General features: G+C 47.9%; 1 protein-coding gene across 4 annotated transcripts in view; it reads left to right on the forward strand.

Annotated features, from left to right (window-relative positions):
* Positions 1–15,864, forward strand: part of DIPK2B (divergent protein kinase domain 2B) — a 53,853-nt gene extending 37,989 nt beyond the window's left edge. Inside the window, exons 3-5 of one of the 4 annotated variants that reach the window (XM_010388419.2) lie at positions 6,127–6,300; positions 10,017–10,305; positions 12,228–15,864. In XM_010388419.2, the coding sequence (XP_010386721.1) occupies positions 6,127–6,300; positions 10,017–10,305; positions 12,228–12,568 (804 nt within the window). In that variant the 3' untranslated portion in view covers positions 12,569–15,864. Of the gene's footprint in view, positions 1–1,050; positions 2,996–6,126; positions 6,301–10,016; positions 10,306–12,227 lie in introns of those variants that run through there. The other 3 variants (XM_030934687.1, XM_030934688.1, XM_010388421.1) reach the window with 3 other exon arrangements.
* The last annotated feature ends 4,234 nt before the right edge of the window (positions 15,865–20,098 follow it).

The raw sequence follows: 20,098 nt of genomic DNA on the forward strand, positions 1-20,098 counted from the left end.
CAGCTGTCTTTACCATCAAGAATGCACAGTCATTTTTATTTGTGTCTAAGCTAAAGAAAGAAGTCTGCCCAGGGACTTCTTCCAAAGCTCCTGAGATGGAAATGCTGAATTGCATCTCAGTTTCTTATCTCCCTTGCTCCCCTTCTGTTCCCTAGGCTTGGCTGATAACAAGAACAGCTCATGATATCTGTCTAAATCCAGAGTTCTAAGCCTCCAACAGACCTACCTTTCCAGAATTTCTAGGTGGGGACCTAGGAATCTGTAGGTTTATAGCATTCTGAAGGCTGGGATTGTCAGCCAAGTTTGGGACACAGTGCCCTATTCTGAAATCACTGGCTTTCCCCCCCATCTTTCTCCCCATTAAATCCATGTAATACCCTATTGGAATCTGGGTATGAAAGCAAACTTGGACACCAATAAGGAGCATTGGAGCGACCACGGCTCACTGCAGTCTTGAACTCCTGGGCTCAAGTGACCCTCTTGCCCCAGTCTCCCGAGTAGCTGGGGCTACAGGCATGTGCCACTACACCCAGCTAACTTAATTTTTTTCTATTATTATTATACTTTAAGTTCTGCAATACATGTACAGAACATGCAGGTTTGTTACATAGGTATGCATGTGCTACACCTATCAACCCGTCACCTACATTCGGTATTTCTCCTAATGTTATCCCTCCCCTAGCCCCCCAACCCCCGACAGGCCCCTGTGTGTGATGTTCCCCTCCCTGTGTCCATGTGTTCTCATTGTTCAACTCCCACTTATGAGTGAGAACATGTGGTGTTTGGTTTTCTGTTCTTGTGTTAGTTTGCTGAGAATGATGGTTTCCAGCTTCATCCATGTGAGCCACCACACCCAGCCAGGAGCATGATCTTTAACAAGCCACTTCCTTCCTGGTCCTTATTCCCATCTGGAACATGGGAGTATTTTACTAGATCACTGGATAATGCCGTCTACCATTTGCATTTACCTGCCAGGGCTGCGAAAATTAATGTCACATTTTCCACAAATCTTTTGAAGCCTTTTTTTAATCAATCATTTTAAATTTTCAGGACTGTCACCAGGGCCAGAGAGAACTAAAGTTCCTGTGTGTGCTGAGATAACACCAGTGAAAAAGCCTGGCATAGGGCCCAGCACTTAGAACTTCCAGAAAGTGTTAGCCTTCTCCCAACTGTGTTATACCAACCACATTTTCAAATAGTAGTCACTAAAGAGGCTTCTGCATTAAGCCTTCACATGCAGCTCCCATGCCACCCTCCAGAATTCACCTACACACAGGCCCACCAGCAACAGGCTACCTTTGCAGAATATTATCTGATGGCAACTCCAAAGCCCCAGCTCTTTCTACCACACTGTGGTCCCCTAGATGGGACCATTGCTCAGCCCACCCCAATCCAGATGTGATCCTACTGTCATCTATTTCTGGCGAGATTCTCAGTCTGGACAGGTCTTCCCATGAGATAGAACCTGATAAGGAGCTAGGGCAATTCTGACAACATTACAGAAGGTCCACATAACTTCTAAATTTTGGTCTGGTCTGAAGGAAAACCTGTTCTTGCGCTAGTGATGGATGAACTGTCTTATCTCTAGCTTCTAGAGGGAAACAAAAGCATATCTCTTTTACTTTTTAAGTACCTCCATCAGAGTCATGAAATCATCTGTCAAGATTATTTATCTTTTATGTTTCCATTCTGGTAAGAACCCTTTAAATGAGGACACTGCTGACTGCTGGTGATGTGTTTTGAGCAAACACTCCGGGGTATGGATGAAAGCCAATCGCAGGTCAAATGACTCCTTTGGGGAAGTTACTTCTCCTCTATTCAGATTTCACTAAAAGCTTCCAAGATGAAAGCAAACCTAGGTTTTGGTCTTAGTTGCTGTCCGTTTTTGTAATGAACAAGTGTTTTTCCTTTAGCTAGTGTTATCAGGCAGGGTTCTACCAGAGAAACAGAACCAGTAGGAGATACATATACATGTCCAGATTTATTTCAAAGAATTGATTTACATGATTGTAGGGACTGGCAAGTCCAAAATCCATATGGTAGACTAGCAATCTGTAAACCTTTGGGCAGAAGCTGATGCTGTAGTTTGCAGATGGAATTCCTTGTTCCTTAAAAAAATCCGTTTTGTTCTTAAGGGCTTTGAATGATTGGATCAGGCCCACCCAGATTATCTAGATAATCTCTTTTACTTAAAGTAAACTGATTGTAGGTGTTAATCATATCTATGAAATGCCTTCACAGCAACACCTAGACTAGCATTCGATTGAATAACTGGGGAATACAGCCTAGCCAAGTTGACACAAAATTAACCATCACAGCAACATGTCTGCTAAATTTTATCGACCGTCTTACAGACTGTTAAGGATTGTGGTAGAGAACTGTGACAGCCACTCTCAGTATCACCCTGAACCAAAGGCCCTTATCAAGTAACAACATAGTCAAGCAAAATTCCAGTCGATGGAGACATTGACTGGTCGGCTGGCTTCCCAAGAGATAGCACCAGACAGGAAATGCAAGGATGAGGAAACCAGGCACGGCAGGGAGAGGGGCAACAGAGGTCCAAGGTTTGGTTATCTTTTTATTTTTCACTGGGAGGTGGTAAGTTAGCCCTGTTGCCCATGTATGCAGATGGGAGAAGTGATTTAGAAACTCCAAAGCAATTGGTAATCCCCAAAATCCCCAAAGTGTATCTGGTTTGAAATGAAACCTTATTTTATCGGAAATGGCTGGTTTCTCAATTCTGCTTGCCATTGGCCAATATAATTGTGGGTTTGCACATGGCCAGCACGTGCCAAACAGAAGTAGACAAAGGTCTCACTCTGTAAGTGGGACCTTGGGGGAGGAGCTGCCTGCATCATAAAGGGAAGGGGTAGTACAAATGGTCTCTTAAGCCTGTTCCTGCTGTAGTTAAAGAGGTGGTTCAGAACCTTCTCAGCAAATATATCAGTTATCTATTGTTGTGTATTAAACCATTTCAACACATAGTGGCTTAAAACAGCAATCATTTATTTTGCTCATGAATATGCAACTTGAGCAGGGCTTGGTGGGAAAGACTCACCAAGCTCCACGTGGCATCAGCTGGGGTGGTTCTATAGGGCATAGAGGTTCCACTTCCAAGATGGCTCAATCACATGGCTGGCAAGTTGGGGCTGGCTGTCAGTTAGCAGCCCAGCTGCAGTGAGTGGGAGATCTTGGTTTTTCTCTCCACGTATGGCTCTCCATGTGACCTGGGCTTCCTTACAGCATGGTGGCTAGGTACAAAAGCAAGCATCCAAAGAGAGAACCAAGGAGAAGCTGTATCACCTTTTAAGACCTAGGCTCAGTGTTTTGCATCTTCACTTTTGCACCGTCCTATCCACCAAAAGTGAGTCACCAAAGGCAGTCCATATTCCAGGGGAGGGAAATGAGACTCTATCTCTTGATGGGAGAAGTGACAAAGAGTTTGCAAACGTGTTTTAAAATCACCTCAGCAAACAATATTCTTGTTGTCCACCCTCACGTTGAGTACTATCTCTGACACCTCCTTTCTTCTCACCAACAGCCCCCAACCATTCAGCTTATCACTAAGACTAGTATATTCTGCTACCAACAAATATCTTCAAGTCTTTGCATTCTCTCATCTCACATCTCAATCATTGCATCTTCCTAACTGACCTTCCTGCCTCCATTCTTTCCTCCTGTGATATTTAGGATTAAGTTCAGTTGCATGTAACAACAAATCCAAGTAACAGTGGCTTAAACAAGATCAAAATACACTTTTATTCATTGCAACAGGGTCTCACTCTGTTGCCCAGGCTGTGCAGTGGCACAATCATGGCTCACTGCAACCTCCACCTTCTGTTCTCAAGTGATCCTCCTACCTCAGCCTCCTAAGTAGCTGGGTCTACAGGCATGCACCACCACTTCTGGCTAGTTTTTGTATTTTTTGTAGAGGCAGGCTTTCACCATGTCACCCAGCCTGGTCTCAAATGCCTGGAGTCAAGGGATCTGCCTACCTCGACCTCCTAAAGTGCTGGGATTACAGGCATGAGCAACCATGCCTGGCCAAAATACACTTTTTAAAAAACATAAAAGAAACTGATACATAGCTGTCCAAGGCCAATATAGTGGCTCCATGATTGTCAGGGATCCAGGTTACTTTTATTCTGCTGCTTCACAGCCCTTAGTGTGCCCTGATCCAAGACGGCTGCCTGAGCACCACCCATCACTTCCACATTCCAGCCAAGAAGAAAAGAGTGAAGAAAGCTACAACCTCTCCCTTTAAGGACTCTTCTCAGAAATTTTTACTTATATCTCATTGACTGGTACCTAGTCACATTATCACACCTAGCTGCAAAGGAAGCTGGGAATGAAATCTTTATTTGGGGTGGCCATATGCCTAGCTAAAATGCAAGGGCCAATAACTAGCAGTATTGGCCACACTCCTCTGAATCTATTGTCCACATAACAACCCAGAATCGCTTTCCTAAAATGTATAGCTGAGCATAAAATGTGTATCTGCTTAAAGGCTTCAGTGGTCCCCTATCCCTTCTAGATAAAATCAAAATTCCTTAAAATGACTTCATCTGTCTTCCATTTTGGGATTCCTCTCTGGTCACTCTCACTAGTGATACTCTAGCTTCAAAAAGCCCTAACCACCTGTAGCTTCTAGCACATTCTCTCTCCTCTCAACATTTTTGCATATACTGTTCCCTCTGCATGAAATACTCTTCCACCCTCAGGTTCAGGCTTCAGCTTAAACTCACTATCTTTCAAGAAATCTTCTAGTGTCTGTATTAGTCTATTCTTACACTGCTGTAAAGAACTACCTGAGGCCAGGCACCATGGCTCATGCCTGTAATCCCAGTACTTTGGGAGGCCGAGGTGGGTGGTTCACCTGAGATCAGGAGTTTGAAACCAGCCTGGCCAACATGGTGAAACCCAATCTCTACTACAAATACAAAAAAATTAGCCAGGTGTGGTGGTGCATGCCTGTAATCCCAGCTACTTGGGAGGCTGAGGCAAGAAAATGGCTTGAACCTGGGAGCTGGCAGTTGCAGTGAGCTGAGATTGCACCATTACACTCCAGCCTGGGTGACAAGAGTGAAACTTTGTCTCAAAAAAGAAAAAAGAACAAAAAGAACTACCTGAGACTGGGTAATTTATAAAGAAAAGAGGTTTAATTGGCTCACAGTTCTTCAGTCTGTACAAGAAGCATGGCTGGGGAGGCCTCAGGAAACTTACAATCATGGCAGAAGGCAAAGAGGAAGGATGAAAACTCACTCCTTATCATAAGAACAATAAGGGGGAAATCTGCTCCCATGATCCAATCATCTTTCACCAGGCCCCTCCTCCAACACTGGGGATTACAATTCCACATGAGATTTGGGCAGGGACACAGATCCAAACCACCACACCTGCATGGTGTTAGTGGCATCTGTATTAGTCTGTAAAGAACTACTGGAAACATTCATGGAAAAAAAAGCCTAGGTTCGTATCTCCAAGTCTTATCCCAAGAACACAGTGGTACATACAAAGACGCTCAAGTGCAGCCTCATAGTTGTGATATCGAAGTCAAATGGCAGAAGGAATCGAAAGAGCCCATGGCAGGGAATGAATTCAACCTGGGATCAGCCTTCTTTCCAAGGGCAGGGTGGGGGTGCAATGGTGGGTAGAGACACAGGCAATGCAAAACTCAGGTGGCCAGCTGAGGGCTGGGGAAAGGTGGGGTCCACCTGCTCTCCCATTCTTCCTCTCCCCCGCCCTGTCCTCTGCCTGCCGAGTGCCCTCCTGCCGTGCTGCCCAAGAGAGCTCATTCTCTTCTCTGTTCCCTGGGTCTCTGTGCCCCACCCCAGTGTAGCCTGTGGTGGGGGAGGAGGCCTCCCATCCCGCCCCCGCAAAAGTGCTCTGGCCACTCTCCCCAGCCACAGGGATCTGCCCCCTCTTCCCCCTGGGCGGAGCTACCCAACACCTCCCACCCCACAACTCCTACTCCTGTAGGTCTTTCCCCCACGCCTCACCTGGCCCCCCAATCTCAAGGTCTCCCTCACCCCCAACACAGGGTCTGCCCATTCCCCCTCCTGCTAATCCCCCACAAGAGCTTAGCATCCCTCTGTCTTCTCCCACCTCTCTCCCACTTGCGCGTAGGGCCTGGCCAGTCCGCTCCTGCGCTGCCCTTCGCAGCGACTCCTGGATCGCGTGGTCAGGCGCTATGCAGAGGTGGCTGACGCTGGCAGCATCTTCATGGACCATTTCACCGACCGCGACAAGCTGCGCCTGCTCTACACGCTAGCTGTCAACTCACACCCCATCCTCCTACAGGTACGCAAGGACCTGGCAAGCCCTCTAGGTTGGGGGTCAACCTTGGACTCGCAGAAACCACCCTGGATTGAGCTCTCTCCCTCCTTTTACTGCATGTCTTGGGGCCACTAGCCCATGTTAGGACCTTTCTGGCATGTGTTGGCTTCTGCAGTGTGAAAGTGCTGTGGCTGCTATAGAGGAAACAGGTGTGGGAGCCCAGAGCTGAGAGAGGGATGGGGATAGGAGGGAACAGTAGCCACCTTCACTGCCTGAGCAGCCCTGAAGGACTTTGTGAAGAAGGCCAACTTTGACCTGTGCCTCAAAGATCAGTCAGATGGGACCAAGCTCAGGAAGTGGAGAAATAGCCAAGGAATGACCCACCCAGAGATGTACCTTGCAGCTATGCTTGGAAAGGAGGGGAAAAAAAGGAAGTAACTCCTAAATGTCCATACACAGGGGAATGGTCAAATAAATGAAGATGCATTAAGGGCCTGGAGATACACTGGTCAACAAGACAAGTATGGTGTCTCCTGCCTTCATGCAGCTTCCAGTCCAGTGGTAGAGACAGACACTTAACATGGAAACAAACACCCATAAAATATGTGGAGCCCAATCACTCTGACTGACCCCTGACCCCAAGGGTAAGGATGCAGGGGTCACATAATGGACACAAAGGGAACTAGAAAGTGGGGGAGAGGAGGTGGAGAAGGAAGAGGAGTAGAGAGAGAAAGAGGGAAGAAGAGGAAGGGGGGGAGGAGAAGGAGGAAGAAGAGGACTAAGAAAAGGAAGAGGAAGGAAGGCAGGAGAGGAGGAGAGGGAAAGGAAGGAGGAAAGAGAAGGAAGAGGGGGGGAAAAGGCACAGGTAGAGGAGGAAGAAGCCACAGCAAAGACAGTTAATAAACACTGGCCAAAGGGATGATGACTGAACACATAATAACAGCTCTCACTTACTCAGTCACCCGCACTGTGCTGAAGGTTTGACATCATCTCATTTAATGCTCACAGTCACCCCCCGAGAACATTACTATTGTCCCCTTTTCCAGATGAGATTCAGTGGAGTCCTGAGATGTGAAGTGACTTGGCCCAAGTCACTTTTAGCCAACATCAGCAATAGAACCCAAATGCAGAGCCATCTGCCTGCCCTCAGAGGCCACACTCTTCCCGCTAAAACCTGCCTGGCGACATTGGCCTTTGAAATACTAGAGAAGGAAAAGGAATTGCCAGTTGTCCTGCACTCTCACAGATCTTTTCTCCCAGACCTTGGCTACTTCTAGGCCTAGCTCCTGAGAGGCGTGGGATGAGAGCATGGGGCTGGGACTCAGCCCTGGGCCCTGCCCAGGAAGGGCAAGGCATGGAACCCAGGAATGGCTATGTGGCCGCACCTGTAGACAACAGTAGGCCCAGGACTTCCCTCTGCGGTACATAGTAAGAAAGGTCCCCTCCAGGCCAGGTGCTGCGGCTCACACCTGTAATCCCAACACTTTGGGAGGCCGAGGCGGGTGGGTCACCTGAGGTCAGGAGTTCCAGACCAGCCTGGCCAACAAGATGAAACCCAGTCTCTACTAAAAATTACAAAAAAAAATTTGCCAGGCACAGTGAGGTGCACCTGTAATCCCAGCTACTCAAGAGGCTGAGGCAGGAGAATCGCTTGAACCCGGGAGGTGGAGGTTGCAGTGAGCCAAGATCACACCACTGCACTCCAGCCTGGGCAAGAGACTCTGTCAAAAAAAAAAAAAAAAAAAAACAGGTCCCCTCTAGGCAGGGGAAACTCAAATGGGCACGGGTTCTTCACAGTGCAGTTATGTGGGTTAAAATGGGCAGAGGACTGCAGAAAACCATCAGAAAAGGGGATGCCTCTATTTTTCAAAGAAGGAAAACAAACAATAAAGTGCTGATGTAGCCATTCTAGATATAGCTGCTTCAATAGTCAAGAAAAGGTTAGCCAGGATTCCTCCCCACTTTTCATCTCACAAATCCACAGGTTTGGACCTCTTTCAAGGAGGCAGAGGAGACAGGTCAGGGCTTCATGCTTCCCTAGGCCAGTTTTAGGCTGTCTGAAAGGTTCCAGTTAATTGGGGAACATCTGTATGATGGATGTAGCTACCCCAGCCAGACAGATTCATGCATGGCTGGCAGGAGAGAGGCTTAAGGCCAGTACAGTAGTTCCCAAAACTTCAGTCACCCACAGACCACCCTTATGATTTTTGCCCTGTCCCAGAACGAGGTACCTGTACTGTTTATTTTTATTTATTTATTTATTTATTTTTTTGGAGACATAGTCTCACTCTGTCACCCAGGCTGGAATGCAGTGGTGTGATCTCGGCTCACTGCAGCCTCTGCCTCCTGGGTTCAAGTGATTTTCCTGCCTCAACCTCCAGAGTAGCTGGGATTACAGGCATGCACCACCACTCCTGGCTGATTTTTGTATTTTTAGTAGAGACAAGATTATGCCATGTTGGCCAAGCTGGCTTCAAACTCCTGTCCTCAAGTGATCCACCCAACGTCGGCCTCCCAAAGTGCTGGGATTATAGGCGTGAGCCACTGTACCCAGTCGCTGGTATTTTTAAAAATATTTTTCTTTAGTAGCCAGGCATGGAGGCAGGTGCCTGAAGTCCTAGCTACTCAGGAGACTGAGGTGAGAGAATTGCTTGAGCCCAGGAGTTTGAGGCTGCAGTGAACTATGATCGTGCCACTGCACTCCAGCTTGGGCGGCAGAGCAAAACCTTGTCACTTTAAAAAAAAAGTTTTGCTTTAAATCAGACTTAAGTTGATCCTCTATTATTTTTCCCATAGCCTCTTCCTAAGCAGTGATATCTGTGAAATCTCAAATAATCCTATTTTTTTCAACTATACAACTCTTAAACATATTTCCCTGAATCCCCGATACTATCTAAAATTGTGGCAAGTCCATTAAAATTCTCATACCCTGCTTGGAGGAACTCTGTTGAAATGCAGTTACGGCCGGGCGCGGTGGCTCAAGCCTGTAATCCCAGCACTTTGGGATGCCGAGGCGGGCGGATCACGAGGTCAGGAAATCGAGACCATCCTGGCTAACATGGTGAAACCCCGTCTCTACTAAAAAGTACAAAAAACTAGCCGGGCGAGGTGGTGGGAGCCTGTAGTCCCAGCTACTCGGGAGGCTCAGGCAGGAGAATGGCGTGAACCCGGGAGGCGGAGCTTGCAGTGAGCTGAGATTCGGCCACTGCACTCCAGCTTGGGCGACAGAGCGAGACTCCGTCTCAAAAAAAAAACCGAAATGCAGTCTACTACAAAGAAATGACAGCAGCCTCCTTTTCTGAATCTTCCCATCTGTAATAGAATTAAAACATGGGGAAGGGGAGGGCCGGGGCATTGCTATGTTCCAAGAGGTATAAAAAAGGTTGAGAGACTCTTCGCTGACATGTTTTGAGATGCTGATCTTTCTGTACTTCCAGTGAGGGACAGAGATAGAGAGATGATTGATAGATAGATAGATAGATAGATAGATAGATAGATAGATAGATAGATATAGATGATAGATAAATAGATAGATGATAAATAGATAGAGATAGGTAGATAGAGTTAGAGGTATGATAGATGATAGACAGATGATAGATAGATAGATAGATAGATAGATAGATAGATAGATAGATAGATAGGTAGATAGATAGATGATAGAGATAGATGGGTAGATAATAAATAGATAGAGAGCTGTCACCAGATTTTTCTCTCTAATCCTCCTCCTTCTGGCTTGGCAGATCTTCCCTGGGGCTGAGGGATGGCCTCTGCCCAAGTACCTGGGCTCCTGTGGCAGATTCCTCGTCAGCACCAGCACCAGACCGCTGCAGGAATTCTATGGTGCACCCCCAGATCAGGCAGCCGACCTTGCCTACCAGCTCCTGGGTGTCCTGGAGTCTCTGAGGAGCAACGATTTGAACTATTTCTTCTACTTCACCCATATTGATGCAGGCATGTTCGGCGTCTTTAACAACGGGCATCTGTTCATCCGGGATGCCAGTGCAGTGGGTGTCATCGACAAGCAGGAAGGTACTCAGCATGGGCCTGGCTGAACAGCTGTCAGAGGGGAAGTCAGGGTGACAGGAGCTAGGGAAGGGTGGGTCAGGTGTCACACTATTGGGCCTTTCCCATCTCCGCGTGTCACAGTGAGAGCCACTCAAGTTCAGAGAATGTTAGATTTCATGTAAAATGTCCCTCACTCCTATTTGAATTTCTACTCCAACTCCATCTCCAAAGGGGAAGTGGATTTGACCTTGTCCATGAGAAGCATTGTGCATAGTGGCACAGCCCCCAGCTGCACCCTCCCAGGGCAGTGCTGTTGTGCAGTTGGGTCTATGTGGCCCAGGGACCTGCCTTGACCCTCCTCTCTCTCTCTCTCTCTCTCTCTTTCTCTCTCTCTCTCTTTCACTCTCTCTCTCCTCTTTCTCTCTCTCGCTCTCTCTCTCACACACACACACACACACACACACACAACTTTTGGGTCCATCTCCCTCTCAGAGTCTTTCTCATCAGATGCTTTTACCCGATATCTAAAACTTAAATATCAGGTTGATTTACTGGTATATTTTGCAATCCATTTTGGCACAATTGCTCTGTATAAAGTTTTCAAAGCAAAAAAGCATGGAACCGAATGAGGCGGATGACTGAATTGTGTTTCTCACTATGTATAAAGTGTCATTCAGGGTTCTAGAACCCTTCGAACACCCTAATCTCTAATGCTGACCAAATTTTCTGAGCCCAATAAGAGGACAAAGGATTTTTTTCTGATTTCTGATTTTGTTTGTATGCAAAAGCTTACAAAAATAGACAAATTAAACCACACTTATTTATTTCCTGATTTGCCTTTATTAAGAAGAATCAAATCAGAAGAAATGAGGCTGATTCCAGAATATTCCAGATATGTAAATCATGAAACATCATTCACACTACAACTCAGTGAATACATATTTGGGATTACTTGCTTTTTCTCCTAACTTTGCATTTAATTTTGTTTTTCGTTTTTGTTTTTGTTTTTGAGACAGTCTCACTCTGTCGCCCAGGCTGGAGTACAGTCGTGCAATCTTGGCTCCCTGCAACCTCCGCTTGCTGGGTTCAAGCGATTCTCCTGCCTCAGCCTCCTCAGTAGCTGGAATTACAGGCGCCTGTCACCACACCCGGTTAATTTTTGTATTTTTAGTAGAGGTGGGGTTTCGCCATGTTGGCCAGGCTGTTCTCGAACTCCTGACCTCAGGTGATCTGCCCATCTCAGCTTCCCAAAGTGCTGGGATTACAGGTGTGAGCCACCGCGTTTGGCCCTCACTTTGCATTTTAAAGGCGCAAATGAAACCAGTCCCAATAATTTCCTGAGTTCCCTAATTTAGTAATAATAATGAGAGTCTAACAATATGGATGTGATCCCTACAATTACCAGCCTAACTTCTGGTGGGGGTAAGTGGGTTTTCCGTGCCCAGGCCTCACTATTGTAGCAAAGTGGATTCCTTCCATGTGGTTCTCAAAAGGAGCCACTATGTCCCTGAGTCCTAAATCTCCTGGTGACAGGGAAATGCTAGGAGACTGTACTAGATCACCCAGTAATTTTTTTTTTTTTTATATGGCGTCTCGCTCTTTTGCCCAGGCTGGAGTGCAGTGGTGCAATCTCGGCTCCCTGTGACCTCCGCCTGCCGGGTTCAATGTTTCTCCAGCCTCAGCCTCCTGAGTAGCTGGGATCACAGATGTGCGCCACCACATCCGACTAATTTTTGTATTTTTAGTAGAGACAAGGTTGCACCATATCAGCCAGGCTGGTTTCGAACTCCTGACCTCAAGTGATCTGCCCACCTCGGCCTCCCAAAGTGCTGGGATTACAGGCGTGAGCCACCATGCCCAGCCTCACCCAGCAATTCTAATTAGTGTTGCCCTCCCTCAAGGAGCACAGGTGGCAGGGTGTATAATATTTCCCATTTCTTTTCTAGGCAGCCAAGAAGCCACCAGAGCAGGAGAGAATAAAGACATTTTTAGCTGCCTGGTTTCCGGCTGCCAAGTCCAGCTGCCCTCCTGTGAAAGTGTCTCTGAGAAGCAGAGCCTGGTGCTGGTGTGTCAGAAGTTGCTGCCTCGACTTCTCCAGGGGAGGTTCCCCTCACCAGTGCAAGACGACATAGACTCCGCTCTTGCTCAGTGTGGGGACAGCACCCGCCCAGACCCAGAAGTCCTTGGGGCCGCCAGCTGGCTGAAAGACATCTTGAGGCCCCTGAGAACCTGTGACTCTAGATTTGCCTATCGTTACCCAGATTGCAAATATAACGATAAATTCTGAAGGGCTGGTGTCTAGCTGGCCTTGGGGACAACACGCTTGGCTCTCCATTCCCCCAGTCGGGTTGCTGCAAGGTTGAAAGAAGCAGCACTTTTTTAAAGATGAGAAGAAAGGGACATTTATTTCTCAGGGACTGAGAGGGGAGTTGTGAGATACCATGTGGCTGTCTCTGCTGGCTGGGACATCCTGGCAAAGCCCAGGGTGGGCATCGGAAGAACTGGGTATGGACGCTCACTCAATGTCTTTGAGCCTCAGTTTCCTCTATTCTCCACCAGACTCTCCTGAGTGTGAAAGAAGACAGAGATGGAACCACCATTGAGCGTATATCCCAAGCATGGGTCTTGGGACACATGCTCACCACCTCCATCCCAGATGGTTACAAAGTGTGTTCTGGAAAAGCACAGAGGCGGGGAGCATGAGAAAGAACCATGCAGATCAGGAGGCTGGAGTGGAGGGAAGGCAAGGGAAAGACAGGCTCCCTGCCGATACCACTTTACACTCAGACAAGAGGGGCCCCCTTCCTGCTCCCTATGGCTCTGCCTCACTCCCCACACCATCACAGGATGAGGAGACTGCAGGCCAAGGGGACATGCCTGCCACCGCCTAGAGCCTGGTACCTGAGGCTCCATACACCTGTGCATGGAGCTTCTCGTGGTGTGGGAAGAAGCCAGGGGTAAGAAGATAAGGGGGGCCAGTGGGGGACCAATGTGTTAGCCCAAGTCCTCCAAGAATAGGTGTCAAGATAGAGTGAACGGGACAAAGATTTGTTAGGGGAAATGCTTGTGTGAAAGGAAAGGAGGAGGGAGCGGGAGAAGACTGGGAGGACTGTTAAGTTGAGCTGCAAGTTGAGCTCCAGTGAAGGAGAGAAGGCCCGGCAGGAGTTTGCTAAGCTCAAAATCGAAGAAAGGTTCAGTAAGACTGTCAGGGTGTCCTCAAGGCAAAGGCAACCATCAGAGGAGCCCTGTGTCTCCCACAAATAGACCCCGTTAGCATCCCTGCTGCACTCAGTGGTTGGTGGAAACAGCAAAGATAGATTTCAGAGCACAGCAGCAGGGGCCCCTGGTCAGCCCCGCTCCCTAGAGCAGGAGATCTGGAGTGGGAGAACATTCTTTTTGTAGCCACAGCTGAGGCCCTGGACCAGCTCTCTCCACACCACATGCTCCAAGTTGGGACTCTAAGGAGTCTAGGAATTTTCCTTCAAACTTGACCTTACAGGTCACTCATCAGAAACATATTTTTTTCAAGGTCAATCAATAGAACATACTTTATTCAACAGTTTGTTTGTTTGCTTTTGAAATATTTAGCCACATGGTATGTAGGCTTCCATGTACTCTCTTGCCCTGGCCCCTGAAACATAAGCAGGGGGCTCTTCTGTACCTTTGCCCAGCCTCCCTGCCAGCCTTTAACCCCAGGAACCTCTCAGTCTACCTCCTCTTTTACCTCAGATTCAGGTATCTGAATCCCCTCCTTTAAAGTCAAAACAGGCTGGGCATGGTGGCTCACACCTGTAATCCCAGCACTTTGGGAGGCTGAGGCAGGTGGATCACTTGAGGTCAGGAGTTCAAGACCAGCCTGGCCAACATGGTGAAACCCCATCTCTACTAAAAAATACAAAAATTAGCCAGGTGTGGTGGTGTGTGCCTGTAATTTCAGCTACTCGGGAGGCTGAGGCAGGATAATCGCTTGAACCCAGGAGGCAGAGGTTGCTGTCAGCCAAGATCACACCACTGTACTCCAGCCTGGATGACAGAGCAAGACTCTGTCTCAAAATAAATAAACAAAAATAAAGTCAGAAGACCTGGCTTAACAGGCCTCACTGTGCAGATAAGGAAACTGAGGCCCAGGGAGGAAGAGTGATCTGCGGAGATATTTCCAGAACCCCTGCAAGCTGAGCCCCAGTGAAGGAGAGAAGGTCCGGCAGGAGCTTACTAAGCTCAAAATCGAAGAAAGGTTCAGCAAGGCTGTCAGGGTGTCCTCAAGGCAAAGGCAGCCATCAGAGGAGCCCTGTTGCTCTTAGGAGGCTCCTGTTGCCCTCCCCTTCGGCCTTCGACTTTCACCTGTGCTACCCAATTCTGGTCCCTTCACTCCCATTCAAAAATGGACTCCAGAAAAGCTTTATTTTGTGGAGTACCTGGTTCCCAGGTTTGGGTTTGTCTCTTGACTGCTACAGGCACTGCCCCAGGGCAACCATGACAGTGAAGATGACTGGCCAAGCTTGTGGACTGGCCAGCAAGCTTAGGCTGCCTGAGACGCTTTGAAATGGCTGCCTTCTGGCTTGGTCTGGAGGATGAAGACTGACCACCCTTTTCACCTGCACAGCCGCAGTCCCTCTCCTGCTGGCCTGACTGCAGCTGTCCTCCCAGCTGGCCCCCTGACCAGAGACCAGGAGAGAGGCCACAGCCTCCAGATCCTCCAGAGTCCCATGGAGGAAGAAGGCTTACCAGAGAGACCCTCTGATGCACGAGCCAGGCCCCAGCCCTTCTCCCTGCATCCAGCTGTGTTTCCACTGCAAAATGCCTCCACACAATGAGTGACTTTGGCGCTGTGTGGGCCAGTGCGGGGTCTTAGGTAACCCTCGAATCCCTCCACCACACATCTGTCCACCCGCATGGATTCAAGGTGAGCACTTGCCCCCTTCTCTCCTCCAGACCAGTCGCCTGAAACTCGGAGCAACATTCCTTCGAAACCATAATGTAACCCTTGGTGCTGCTGAGTCCAGACAGGAAATGCAGACCTGGGACCCACCTGTATCAGCAAAAAGAGACCTTGTGCCCCACTTGTCTGAGTCCCAGGACGGAGTAAATGAGAAAACTGGCGAGCTGTCCCCTGAGGAGCTGTTGGGAGATTGGTTTTTAGTATAAATTACAATAAAATCCTGTGTATGTGTACGGCTGTGTTCACATCCACAGTGTAAGCTGTGATATGGTTTGGAAGTTTGTCCCCTCCAAATCTCAGGTTGAAATGTGATCCCCAGCGTTGGAGGTGGGGCCTGGTGGGAGGTGATTGGGTGATGAGAGAAGTTGCCTCATGAACGACTTGGTGACCTCCCAGAGGTGATGAGTGAGTTCTCTCTGAGCTCACTCAAGATCCGGTTGTTTAAAAGAGTGTGGCACCTCCCTCCCCCACCTCTCCCTCTCTCTCACTTCCGCTCTCACCACGTGACACGCCTGCTCCCCCTTCGCCTTCCACCATGATTGGAAGCTTCCTGAGGCCCTTACCAGAAGCAGATGCCAGCCCCACACTTCCTGTACTGCCTGCAGAACCATAAACCAAAATAAAGCTCTTTTCTTTATCAATTACCCAGCCTCAGGTATTTCTTTATAGTAATACAAAAATGGCCTAATACAAGCTGGGTGCTAAGGAGAGCAGGGCAGATGTCAGGCAGGTCCTACATATGCTTAGGGGTGACTTAGAAATAGTTCCCCAGCTAGTGGCTTTTCCTGGGTTCAGGAGATCTCAGAGTCCTTTTCTCATACACCTTCACAACAGACCAAATGTTCTTGTCAACATGCCTGAAGACCACAGGTCCCACTCAGCTGCCTTCACGGAACATTTCCCCCCTCCCCACAGCCACCTGCTAACCCTCCCCCACTCACCCTGTGGTGGACACAGAGCTGGGCCACCCAGCTCTCCCTTCAAGAAACAATGCTCTTCCCAGTGCGGGAGCATGGTTGACACGCAGCATGAAGCCATCAGGCCCTTCGGGCTCTGCCTCAGCCACACAGAGTGGCTTCACTAGAGGTCACACCCTTCCTAGGGCATATCTAGACCCAGTAACTAGGCATGGAGAGGTGCGAAGGCCCAGCAATTTTGGCCCATTGAGCAACAACTCTAACAGGCAATTCTCCTTCCACAACTCCCCACCAACCTGATCAAGACTTGCTTCACAGTTTAACGTCCCTCTGCCCATCCTGCTTCCTCTGCATTCTTTTTTTTTTTCTTTCTTTCTTTCTTTTTTTTTTTTTTTTTTGTGAGACAGGGTCTCATTCTGTTGCTAAGGCTGGAGTGCAGCGGCACGACCTCGGCTCATGGTAGCCTCTGCCTCCCGGGTTCAAGCAATTCTCATGCCTCAGCCTCCTGAGTAGCTGGGGTTACAGGTGTTACTCCCAGCTAATTTTTGTTTTTCGTTTGTTTGTTTGTTTGTTTGTTTGTTTGTTTGTTTGTTTGTTTTTAAGTAGAGATGGGGTTTCAACATGTTGGCCAGGCTGGTCTCAAACTCCTGGCCTCAAGTGTTCCCCATACCAACCAGAGCAGATGCTGGGAAAATGTTCTTGCTGAGGGTAATGACTGCGTTCTTTAGCCCTTTTCACTTGGAGTACTTCATACACCATACTGGCCTTACATGGGATAGAGTCACTTCCTCAGGAACTGCGCCTTCCCTTCAATAGCCAGGAGACAGGAGAGTCAACACTCCAGTGACTTCAGGCGGAAAGAAATTACGTGTTGTGTATTCTTAGTACCCCGGAATTTGATTTGAGGCGTTAGGGTATTTTTATGAATTATGTCAGCCATTGTCTTTAAGCCTGCAGGACACGCTACATAATTTGTGGCGCCTGGTGCAAAATGAAAGCGTGAGGTCCCTTGTCCAACAATTATTAAGAATCTCAAGACAAGACAGCAGAATATTAAACCAAACTCAAGCCGCCTGTGATTGCATTGGTTGCAGGTCCACAAAGCTGACCCTGGGTGCCTGTAAATACTAATTCTCCCTACTTTTGGCGTAGAGTGTTCTCAGCATTTGCTGGGGTCTCATTTGACCTCCACATCCCAGGGGAGTAAGTGTGGGACTAGCAGCAATACTTAAAATATTTAGGCTGGGCACGGTGGCTCACGCCTGTAATCCCAGCATTTTGGGAGGCTGAGACAGGAGGATCACCTGAGGTCCAGAGTTCATGACCAGCCTGGCCAACATGGTGAAGCCCTGTCTCTACTAAAAATACAAAAATTAGCCAGGTGTGGTGGCACCTGCCTGTAATCCCAGCTACTCAGGAGGCTGAGACATGAGAATTGCTGGAACCCGGGAGGCAGACGCTACAGTGAGATCGCAGCACTGCACTTCAACCTGGCTGACAGAGTGAGACTTCATCTAAAAAAAAAATTAAAATAAAATAAAAATAACAACCACCATGGGGCAAAGGAACTGACCTATGAAGACAGGCTCCACCAGCTGCAGCCATCAGGAGAGCCAAACCACAGCCCTGCAGGCAAGATCTCCTTTTCAAACAAGGAAAGTGATTTCAGTGATTTGCACGAAATGACAATTTTTAGGTCTCCTGCTTTCCCAGTCCTCCCCTGTAGCATCTGACTTCTGCCTCTAAGTGATTCCATGAGCCTGAACATTTCTTCTGGAGTTAAAATAAATACTTTGTTGGATGTATGTTCTTTTTTGGAAAGATCTAGAGCTCTGGAATCAGACAGACCTAGTATCAAATCATGACTTTGCTGGTTACTGTGTAATCTTGGGCAGGTTACTTAGCCTTTCTGAGCTTCCCTTTACCCATCCATAAAACCTGGAGAAAAAGATTTATCCTTTCCGAGTCATTATCCTGTGTAAATAATGTAACGTCCCTCAAGAGCCCAGCACACACGGAGGTCGATATTTGAAGGCAAATGTAGGGAAAGAGCAGAGGGTCTCCCCCGGCAGAAAGGGTTCCTGGCATAGCCAAGGCAAGCACAGCAGCGTCTTGGGAGGGACTCTGGTCCCTACCCCAAGCCTCTACTTCTGCTCAGAGGAGCCACCAGGATGCCTCAGGCTGCTACACAGTCTGACTGGGGCTATTTTTCTTCCCTCCCTCAGCCACATTCTGGGTGGATCATGAATGGCAGCAGAGCAGCCACTAACCTTGGCTCCCCAGCCCGGCTCTCCGCAAGGCTCAGAAGGGGATCCTCTTTAAGCAGGTAATGTTGGGGGCCTGAAGAAGTCCGTCCATGCTCAGTACGTGAAGAGAAACGAGGAATGCAGTTTGGCCTGTTGAAAACTCCAGCCTCACTGCCAGTTCATGATGATGTGACTTTTCTGCCCACCTTGGGGCCTGTTGCTCACATATATTGGCACAGCTGAGCTCACATGCTCACATGCACATAAGTATACTCTCTGCTCTGTCCACACTATTTTTTTTTTTTTTTTTTTTTTGAGACAGGGCTTTGTCCAGTCTGGAGTGCAGTGGTGGCACCATGCCTGGTTAATTCTTTAAAATTTTTTTTATAGAGGCAACGGGGTCTCACTCTATTGCCCAGGCTGGTCTCAAATTCTTGGGTTAAAGCAATCTTCTTGCCTTGGCCTCCCTAAGTATTGGAATTACAGATGTGAGCCGTAGCACCCGGCCACGTCTGCCTCTCTTGATGACATTGTTGAAAGATGGTTGTGGGCTGTGTGGGAGGGTCAACACACAGGAAGGGGCCACGGCATTTGCAGATACAATGACCCTTCAAAAAGGCAACTTCGGTGCAGCACACCATCATGGCACATGTATACCTATGTAACAAACCTGCACATTCTGCACATGTATCCCAGAACTTAAAGTATAATTAAAGAAAAAAAAAAAAAAGGCAACTTAGGCCAGGCATGGTGGCTCACACCCATAATCCTAGCACTTTGGGAGTCCATGGCAGGAGAATCACTTGAGCCCAGAGCTCGAGACAAGCCTGGGTACTATAGTGAGACTCTATCTCTACCAAAAAAAAAATAATAATAATAGCAAGGCATGGTGGTGCATGTGCCTGAAATCCCAGCTCCTCAGGAGGATGAAGCAGGAGGATCACTTGAGCCTGGGAGGTTGACGCTGCAATGAGCTGTGATTGCACCACTGCACTCCAGCCTGGAGCCTGGGTGACAGAACAAGACCTTGTCTCTAAACATAAAAAATGAAAAAAAAAGGTAACAAAGTAATCGACCAGCAAAGGTAGGCTAGGCAGCTGTGCAAGTGGCCCACCCACTATAGCTCTTTTAGAATCAAATAAGGAGACAGTAACACTCCTGTCCCAATCAAGTGACTAGAGAATAGTGTCAGTCCTGGACAATGACTCTAGAGGCAGTGCGCCATTGCAGAGGGAGCATTGGCTCTGGAAACAGACATGTGTGCCTTCAGATCCCGCACCAGTCCCTCTTCAAAAGTTAGTGCTTCAAAGTTGTTTATTACCATGATGTTCATTTTAATTGAATAATGAATAAGCAAATATTTGCAATGAATAAGCAAAGTTATTCATTATAACTGCAAAATATTGGGACCAACCTATATGCCTGTACATAGGAGAGTGTTTGAAAAAACTACAGTTCATCTACACAATGGAGTGCTGTGCAGCTCTACAAATGAATGAGGAAAAGCTCTATGACCTGATAGGGAATGTATTGCAGGATACAGTGCTAAGTGAGGAGGAGAAAAGCAGGACACGAAAGCATATTTACAGGATGTTACCTTTCATATAAAAAAGGAAGGGGATTTAAGAAATCATTTAGGCCAGGCACAGTGTCTCACGCCTGTAATCCCAGCACTTTGGGAGGTCGAGGCAGGTGGATCACTTGAGGTCAGGAGT

This window comes from Rhinopithecus roxellana, chromosome 7 (genome assembly GCF_007565055.1).
Source record: "Rhinopithecus roxellana isolate Shanxi Qingling chromosome 7, ASM756505v1, whole genome shotgun sequence".
Classification (NCBI taxonomy): domain Eukaryota; kingdom Metazoa; phylum Chordata; class Mammalia; order Primates; family Cercopithecidae; genus Rhinopithecus; species Rhinopithecus roxellana.